The sequence below is a fragment of the Etheostoma spectabile genome, chromosome 16, assembly GCF_008692095.1.
Source record: "Etheostoma spectabile isolate EspeVRDwgs_2016 chromosome 16, UIUC_Espe_1.0, whole genome shotgun sequence".
NCBI classification, from domain to species: domain Eukaryota; kingdom Metazoa; phylum Chordata; class Actinopteri; order Perciformes; family Percidae; genus Etheostoma; species Etheostoma spectabile.
Genome location: NC_045748.1, coordinates 16,465,047 through 16,474,698, shown reverse-complemented (window position 1 = coordinate 16,474,698; position 9,652 = coordinate 16,465,047). Strand labels below are relative to the sequence as shown.

Sequence of the window (9,652 nt, the reverse complement as noted above, 5' to 3'; positions counted from 1 at the left end):
AAAAAAAAAAAAAAGAAAAAAAAAAGAAGTCCAACAGCCAAATGGGATTTAGCTTCTGGATGATTTAATGAAATATTGGATTATGGAAACAGTAATATTGAGTTTGGATGACTACATTTTCCATTATTAATTACCTGAAAATATCCCAACTGTTTTCCCGGCCTAGCAACATGTTCTTACATGGGCGCACAGCTTCACAGGGTAAAATTAGCACTATGCAATTTGTAGTTCTCACTGTCCAAATTGACCACCAGTTAAATGTGAGTCCAAGCTTCTCTTTCGGCATTCACTGTTTTTGAAAGACACTTATTTTTGATACAATCCCATTACATTCTAGTGGTTACAACAGTTTAGTAATACTCTTTAAAAAATAAATGAGGGTGATAAAACCCTAAAATCTCACCCTCAAACCTTAATTAATTGTGGGCCTGTAGTAATAGACATGCATCAAAGGCCAGATAGAGTGGACTAGACAGAATGCATCACTCACAACTAAAAAGCCTCTAATAATTAAAAACCTTTGTGCAATCAATCATTTTTACACTGTATACAAAATTGGCAAACACTAACAAGGAAAAATAGGTTAATAAGCCAGCGACAAATGTCAAAACAACAAAAAAAGCGTAACTGTGTGTTACTGTGTCTTGCTCGCAGGGTGCATTGATAGACAAGAAGCGAAACTGAAAAGAGGCAGAGGCCAGCCTTGAGGACCGATCCAACATTCTCTAATTTAGGACTCTGTCTTTTTTTTGTTTTTCTTTAAGAAGGAAGGAGTGCGGAACTTCTTTTTCTTTTTGGAGGGAGATTTGCTGGGAGACTCTTCTCCGTCCTGGTCGCCAGCTTCCGCAGGCTCCTCCACCTCAGCGGTGTCTACAGTGGCCGCGGGGCAGTCTTCAGCAGGAAGTGGTGGGGCATCGAAGGGGTCATCGGGTGTTAAATCTGGAAGGGTCTGTCTCAGGGTGGCGGCGTCACTGTCATCCTTATAGGTTGGTTCTGGCAGGGATTCTGAATTAGGTGGGGGGTGTTAGAAGAGAGTTATTGATCTCAGAGGACAAACTGATGGATCTATGCTGCTGAGCTTACACACCACTGAGGCTACTACATATCGACCGCTGAATAAGCTCTTAAGTCCACATGATTTCTACTTTGAAAAATAAGCATTCACTTGTTACTGCACAAGTCCACACAACTTGGCTCTTTAGTTTATTCATCTATGATGATTGATAAAATCAGTTCAAGATGATACCAACTTTAAGCAATATAATTATAAAAAAGTCTAACACTTCCAAAAGGTAGTATTGCCACTAAATTCACAAACCCACTAATAAAAATAATACACCTGACATCTAAACTGATACCTTCCCTCCAATCAAAAAGCCAAACCAAGACACACTGTCTCCTACATTACAAAACAGAAACATATCTCTCATTGACTCACTGTCCCAAGCTGCTACATAGCATTTTTGTAATTTACCTTCATTTAAAGAGGGAAATCTTAACGAGTGCAGTTCCCTGGCTCATTTGCACCCTGTGTACAAACAAGCAAAAATCAATGTCTACAACACAGATTTTTTTTTTTTTTCTTTCTCAAAGTTTTTAATAACATAACCACACAAGCGGAGTTACATAAAGTCAGGGGAGGGGGAACAAGTTAAATTACTGTAGGCGCAGCTCTCATGTGAAATAAGTCAAAATTAGGCCTTGAATAATCATCAGACTGCAATCTAATCCAGTTGCTGGAAGTATGACTAACTAGAAATGTTTCCTTTCTTCTTAATTAAAAAGAGTGCAAGAAGAGTTTGTCTGTCCGTTTTCACAGATCACAATGAAGTATAGTAATCTGGAAATTAGTCCTGGAATGATGCATCAACTTGCTAATTCAGATTTAGTTTTTTATATATTTAAATAAATCTAGCCTTTGGGTTTGTCCACCTATGTTATAGTAAGCATCCAACGAGGCTTATGTTAACGGTCTATTAAATTGTCCTTAACATATAGTTTAATACTAGGGCTTAGCAGCCCTGCAACACTATGGGGCCTTTTAGCTTGCGCAAAATGCCCATTTAAGACTGTTTGACAAATATTCAATATTTTCATTTGAGTCAACTTGAGATATTAAAAAAAAATCAGAAGACACAATCAAATGCACAGGGCTAATGGCAAAAATCTGCAAACATCAGTGTCCATGCACCATCACCAGATAGTTAGTAGAAAAGTCTGCGTCCTTATATACAACTTACATACTCCCAGCAAAAAAATAGTCAAGAAACAAGTGCTGGTGCTGGATCCAGAGGCTCTTCCAGTATTAATGGCCCAAACGGCATCCAAACCACAGCTTGAAGCTCCGATACAAGTTGACAGTGCAGTGCAGCCCAGTGCAACACAACTACAGCTTTGTTCAGTTTTAATAATGTTCACATGCCACAGAGAACAGCGAGGAAAACCCCCTTTGTTTAGACCTGAGAAAACCCAACTAGTCCCCACAGCCTCACACCAGTCTTCAATTTACATCTCTCTATTCTGGCAAAACGGAGATGGGGTCGAAGACACAGACAGGTAAAATGGAGTCTAAACCACACCACACAGCCAAAGCGTCGGACCTCAACCATCCTTTCAAGCTAAACCAACAGAGAGTCTCAGCAATGCCAACAGCAGCAAGTTTGGTTGGAAAGCCACACCCAAATAAAAGTACTGATGTACCTGGTAAAGGACTCGTCTGGAAGAAAAACAACATTTATCACATTTTCAAATCATTACCTGATTTCCCGCCCCCCATGGAACACAAATATACAGTGTCATATAACATTGATAAAATGTGCACATGTGCAAGAGAGGTTGGTTAATTTGACAGTGACTCATTGGCAGGAGGAAAAGAGAGGTTATCCAACGTAAAAAAGGTTTAAGTGAGCTGTGAGATTTACTTCAGAAACATCCTCCACTTTTGTTTGGACCAGGTCACTAGCAATCTGGTAAATAAAACTTTAATGCATGATATTACAAATCTAAGGATCACACCTGAAATAAGACAGTAAGGAAAATTTATTTAGATAACTATTTCTTGACGTTGTCATTTTTCCTAATTTCTTTTTTTGAAAACTGGAAACAAAACCAAAAAAAAGGGAGGAGCTCTGAAATAACTCCCCATCAACCCCAAGAAAGAGATTAAGAGGAGTTTAGGGTTAAAACCGACTGAACGGTCTCAAACCCCAGAAAAAGAGGTAGTTCAGACCACTGAACAGCTCTACTAGTGAAGCCATGCAGAGAGAAAAGGGATACATGATAAAAAACAAGAATGGACGGTGACGGGTGATTTAGGAGGGTGGTGAGGAGTTGGAACAGTACGTACTTACTATGGCAACAGGTACTCTTTTGTATTTCCATCTCCTGATTGTAATCGCAGCCACAAAGAAGAAAAAGAACAAGTAGAAACAAATGTCTATGCAGATCAAACCACAGGCACAGTGTTAAACAAAAAAAAATTAAAAAAAATGTGAAATAGAGAAATAAAAACAGCAGAAGAAAATCTCAAAAAGAATGGTTGGGATTGGGAACCATTCTTAGTAGACTCCAAAAAAGATGGAGAATGGAAGTGAAGGGGCAAAGGAGATACTGTACATTGAGACATGTGTTATATAACATTTCAGGTATTAGATTACACCTTCGATCAAAACTATTCATTATCATGAGGGAGGAACCTCATGCAAACTGTAGCTCATTTAAAAAGGGAAAACTTGGTGCATTACTGAAATAGTGCCAATTACTTTATAAATGAAGAACTATAAGAGAGCGTTCTCGTATCATCATGGCTGATACTGTTTACATAGGTGTAATCCAATAGTAATAAAGACCAAGAGGGAGGAAAAAAAACAAAAGAACAAAAATAGACTGACATCTGCACAGGGCCATCAATAAAAGCTAAATGTGACAAATCTTGTCTCTTCTATTTAATGAGGTGCTGACTGTCGTTTAAAGTATCAGTTCAGGCACCGTTTCAAAAGTATTGTTTTAGCACCGGTATCGGAGACCCAACCCTACTGATGTTACTGTATGTATAATATATTTTTTCAAACTATTTAATTGACATTACATCTGAAAGCCTGTAATTTCCCATTTCTTATAGAATAAACCTGATTAAATAAGCAAAACCTCTTGGCCTGTTATTACAGTACACACAGCACAGCACCTGTAGTAGTATTATTAAAGACCACAACACGAACAGACCCCAAGGCAGGCAGCACGGTAGACGGGCAGAAGCCTCTGCTTTTCCTCTGTAGACCCTAGAAAACCCCCAAAACCCAGCAAGAGGATCGGAGAAACCCATGCCGAACCAGGCCGCACCAGGAGTGTCAAGTATATCGGGCCAACCTACCTTCCTCTGCTCTGATGGGGGTGCTGGGTGGAGTGGTGGTGGGTTTCTGGCTTTTGCGCTCTTCCTCCTCAGGCTCTTCAAGCTGCTCCAGGTCTAAATGAAGATCAGCAGAAATGAAACCGTCAGAAGCGCTTTTTAATACAATTTAATTTTGATTGAACCTTCAAAAGAATCTTAAGGGAAAAAAAAGAAAAAGAAAAAAAAGGTTGACACCAACAACATCGCAACACAAATAAAAGAGGACAACACAAAGAAGCAAACCAAGGAGGAAACTTTAATCAGGCCAACACTGCAAACAATTTTTAATCAATACCAGTAAAAATCAACCTTAACTTATCCCGAAGAGCTAAACCAATCAAAACTAGCGTTCATTTTGATTGGAAATCAGTCAGAGGCAGAGGAGGGAGAGTAGACACCAACAGAGATATATCCAGGACATGTTAGCAGGAAGGGAAGGAGGACACCATTATGTCCACTCATGGGATGCTCTGATTGGATGACTGAGCTCAGACACATCTTCCTCCAAAAAGGTTAGCACAACACTCCAATGCAAAAGCACTTTTAGACTTGCGAAGAGGCGCCCTCAAAGTAAGGGTGATGGTCTTAAATGTTTAAAAGATTTTCTTTATTTTAGCTCCTCACATCCTCTCTACTCAGCTTCTCGTCCAATCAAACTGCAGAAAACTGATCTGCCAGAACTCTGATGCCTCTGAGACATCAGAGAGAAGGGATTTGGGGGAGAGGGAGAGCAAAGGCTTCGAAGATTGAACTGTGGGTAGGGAGGATGCTTAGTAAAAACAATGGCAGCAGACTCCAAACCCCCAGAAAAAGGAGAGGACACAGCAGGCAGGGATTTCCACACTCCCAGTGCAGCAGTGTGTGAGACAGGCCAGGGCTGAGCAGGGAAGGAGGGAAGCGTAAGGCTGGATTTTAGGCACGCCGCCGCGTCATCTGTTGTACCTGGAGCCTGCTCTGCCTTAGCTGCCGCTAGCACCAATGGCTCCTTGCTGAGGGCTCGCACCACGGCACAGTGGAACTCCTTGTGTGGGGAATCTGGAGCTGAAAAAAACTCTGCTGTCGAAAAAACGTCGTCTGCAGAGTCTGTGCCTCCCTGAGGTGGCTCAGCCCCACTGGAAAGAACAATGGAGGAAGAGCCCCGCTCAGAGGCCGGTGTGGCAGTTGGAGGTGGGGCTATCTCTAAGCTGGGTGACTCAGTGGAAGACTGCAGAGGTGTGGGGACGGAGGCCCGACCCCTCGGTAGCGTTTCAGGCTCAGGATAGGAGGCTGATCCCTCCCTACTATCGTCTCTTCCCTGCACTGTGTCAAGTGTGTGTGTGTGTGTGTGTATATGGAGAGACAAAGTGATTCTGCAGGAAGGTAAATATTCTTTTGTTGCATAAATCCTTTAAAAACCTATCATGAGCATGTTTAATTTAATATAATATATAACACAATGGCAGGGTGTGTAAAGTATTTTTTTTCTCTTCACTTTATACTTAGATCCCCTTTCATCATCTCCACTTATCAGCTTTACCTTCAGGCCCTTTCTGTTTCAGCTCCACCTCCTTGCGGTACTCCTCCAGCTCCTGGTCGGTGAGTTTTGTGAAGGGGTTGGGACCCTGCTTGCTGACGATAACCTTGGGTTGGTACTCCTTCTCGATGATGGCTTTGGATGCGGTCACTAGCTCCCCCTTCAGGACACACAGAAGGAAGGTAGAAAGAAGTAAAGGTCACTGCAAAAAACTAAACTAGCTGTAGGGTGCAGAAATTCTAATTGAACTGGATTATCAGATCAGAGGACGTTTACAAACATAACTATGATGCAACGTGAGCCGAAGTATCAGCCATAGATGACGTTTCACCATTTCAAAATCAACACATTATGATGTAAAATAACAGGCTACTTTTTATTATATAAGGAATAAGCTAACTTTTTCCCGGTTTCATTTTATACAGCAACACTGACGCATAAAAGCCAAGCACGAACAGATTTGAGAAAAGGTTCAAGCCAATACTACATCACCAGGCACACAAGAAATAGTCAAGGTAAAGCAGAAATGACATAGCTGCAGCAAACTTACAATAGTTGTGTTCTTTAAACCAAAAATGTTAGTTTCATTTGAGGACTTTTTTTTATGCCTACCTGAAAACACCACCATCACTGGATATAATAATATCTGCCCTCGTTATTGCCCACTTCAACAATACATTTAGAAACAAGGGTGAAAATCTATCCTGCAGACCAACTCATGACAGCAAAGAGAACAATCTTTTAATAATCCTAAATGCCACAAAAAACAAACGTCATCTTTAACTATACCTCAGGCTGTAGAGTTCATAAACATGTAGGAAAGACTAGGTCACCATACAAGCATAAGAGAGAAAATTACCTCATTCTAGCACTAGTACTCACTTCATCTATACAAGCCCAGATATCAAACGTCTATCTGCAGGCTCAGATGAATGACTGGAGGATGATGTGAAGTACAGGTGAATATTTGTGACTTGAGCAGTAAGTACCTTTCTAATTGATTTAGCAGGACTATAGGAACCCTCGGACACATCGAGGCCATCAATAGTGTCTGTACAGTCAGACAGAGGGGCGTCCTGCAATAGTAAACCCAGTGAGGGGAGGGAGCACAACCCAACTCTTAAACACCAGCACATTCAAATCGGCAGTCTGTCAGGCAGGCATGAATGTGTGCAGACATTCAGAAACATTCCACCTCCCACACAAAAAGGTGGAAAGAGTACTTTGGTATCTCGCTCAAGTAAACATCCTAATAATAAAGTAATCCTCAAGCACATGTGAGGCTGCTACTGTGGGTAAATGTGATCCAATTTAAATCAACCTGACCATGGCCATTTCAATAAGAACACACACTTATAAGTCTCCCAAATGTAAAATTTGGAGAGATTATCTTTCAAAAAAAGAGGCTTAAAGTGAATATGTCCTCCTGGTTATATTTAAAAAAGAAAACACACTAAAAGGCATATCTGTAAATCTGCCTTTTTAAAAAAAATAGTTGCATTTGTTTTTCATTAAAAAGAAGAGGGTTAATTTTTAATTGGTTTCCATTTGTTACTTTCCACCTCTGCACACACATATACCATACAGACATTCACAAGCATTGGAAATGCAAAGCAAGATGGTTCTGGAAAGTGATGTGGGGCTGTGAAAAGCAGAGCAGTTATGGAACAAATAGCCGAGATCATGCATTGTAAAGACAATATGATCCACACAGGGAGGGCCTTAGACAGTAAGCAGTCAATACAAACCCAATCTAACTAAAGAACAGCACACCAAGGCCTTCTTTGGTCTTACTACGGACATGTGGGATAAATTTTAGGTAGCTTGGTTAACGCACTTGAAAAATGATTTTGTCCTGCATGGTGTTTGAGTTAAATGTCCAGGAAGTGGAAGAATTGAGCTGCCCAGCAAACCATGCAAACTGAATTTGTTGAGTCAAATTTTAAGCCACTATCCATTTCCACATATCAAATTGGATAAAGAGTGCATGCACAAAAGTATATCGGACTGCAGTGGGAATCTAGTTAAACAATGCAAGAGTTCAAAATGACCAATCTTAAAGTGCTGAGACAGATGACAGTCTCAACTCTGTACTACCAGAAAGAAAAGTAAAAGAATGAAATATAAAAAGAAAATGGAGGAGAGAAAACAAAAACAATGTATGAATATGGCCACAAACTGAGCTGGGAGTTTTGGAGAGCAGAGTGATGTTACCGCTCCCAAATTAAACTCACCTGCCAGATTGACAATCTCTGTCAAAGAATAATGTGACAGTTACAAAGTCACCCTTTTCTCTGGGTCAAAACATGGAAGACGTGTGTTACTCTCTGTTATTAGTGGTTAAGTTACGCCTTCAGAAACTGAGTCACTGTTTTTTTTAATTAAAAGCTAAGGACAACTTCACCCACACTATTCACAAAGTTTAGCATTTTGGTTTGGAGGGAGAGGGGGGGGGGGGGGGGGGGGGGGGGGGGGGATTCCAGACCTGGACAGAATATATTAGGATTATTATTTAAACTGCATAAAAGTGACCAACAAAACTGCACAAACTCTCAAGTGTATTATCAGTATGAGACACATATTCATCTCCAGGTCAGGATTGCGGCAGCAGCGAGGTTTGTATGTGACGAGTTCACAGACTGACCTGGGTGAAGGAGCGTTCCACTATGGTGCTGGCACACAGAACCTGAGACTGGGGCCCTGCTGTTGTTATGTCCTGCAGGTTCTGCTCCCGGATCTACAAACATTTAAAGTCATAAAAAGAATGACAAACTTATCGTGCATCCATGTGCCTCAGGAGTCTCAGATGTTCTTTGTTTCACTAAAAGTAAAAAGACAGTAAAAAGGAGACAAACACAATACCTTATTCCTCATTTCCAGGACTTCCTTTGGGTTGGTGTTCATTGGGATGAACTGATTGGCTGCGGCAGACTGGCGGAGTCCGTCTTCCTTTGTCCACTGTAAACACCACATAAATTGTTTTTGTTTTTTCCATACTAAAACCAGATACACTGAATGAGAGGAACAAAAATAGATTTACAAAATACTATGCAGGCTTCACAACACATGAAACATGCCGAACTGAAATGGACAAAGTTGGATGGCTGTAAAAGGGTTTCAATGTAAAAAAGTGAACCAATGATGATGAGATTAATTTATACTATTAATTTATGAATTTAGTAAAAGGGTTGTTTGACAACATTACCTCTCTGATGCTCACTTATCAACCCATATTAGACTGAATTTTCCCAGTAACGTGGTGCCGTGGGGCTTAAGCACAGACGACAGGAGCAGCTCTCCTGACACATGACAGGTGTGATTTTTTGCTGTTGCTGTACTGTTGCATTAAGCTTTAATGACCTAAAAAATGAACGACTTTATCAAGTATTCTGGAATTTTTTACATTTTGTTCCCATTCATCCAGAAAAGGTCAATGCTAAATCACAAGAAACTTGCAGATGAATCTGCAAGAGGCAGCTTGAAGTAATAAGATGAGGAGTTGTGGTTCATGATTTTGTTTTAACACAGAGAGGAAATGCCGCTTTGAAAATCCTCCCCATGGTTAGACGCTGTTTTTGGATTAATACTTTTGAGGTGATCGGTGACGACAGTTAAAAATGCAACGACTAAAGCCTAACAGTGTACTGAAAACCATTTGTCATCATCATTGATGTGCTATTAGATTAAGAAAACAAAGAAAGCACGCTGAAGATCAACTGAAAACATCACAGAATGAGAGAGAGAGAAAAAAA

General features: G+C 40.5%; 1 protein-coding gene across 29 annotated transcripts in view; it reads right to left on the bottom strand.

Annotated features, from left to right (window-relative positions):
* Positions 1-47: 47 nt before the first annotated feature.
* add1 (adducin 1 (alpha)) overlaps positions 48-9,652 on the bottom strand; it is a 26,047-nt gene continuing 16,442 nt past the window's right edge. For 2 of the 29 annotated variants that reach the window (XM_032539905.1, XM_032539908.1), the window contains exons 11-18: positions 8,763-8,858; positions 8,545-8,637; positions 8,135-8,152; positions 6,890-6,976; positions 5,904-6,060; positions 5,330-5,686; positions 4,370-4,462; positions 48-1,005 (exon numbers count right to left, since the gene is read on the bottom strand). In XM_032539905.1, coding sequence (XP_032395796.1) covers positions 731-1,005; positions 4,370-4,462; positions 5,330-5,686; positions 5,904-6,060; positions 6,890-6,976; positions 8,135-8,152; positions 8,545-8,637; positions 8,763-8,858 — 1,176 coding nt within the window. In that variant the 3' untranslated portion in view covers positions 48-730. Of the gene's footprint in view, positions 1,006-1,474; positions 1,529-2,700; positions 2,717-3,346; positions 3,385-4,369; positions 4,463-5,329; positions 5,737-5,903; positions 6,061-6,889; positions 6,977-8,134; positions 8,153-8,544; positions 8,638-8,762; positions 8,859-9,652 lie in introns of those variants that run through there. The other 27 variants (XM_032539933.1, XM_032539935.1, XM_032539906.1 and 24 more) reach the window with 21 other exon arrangements.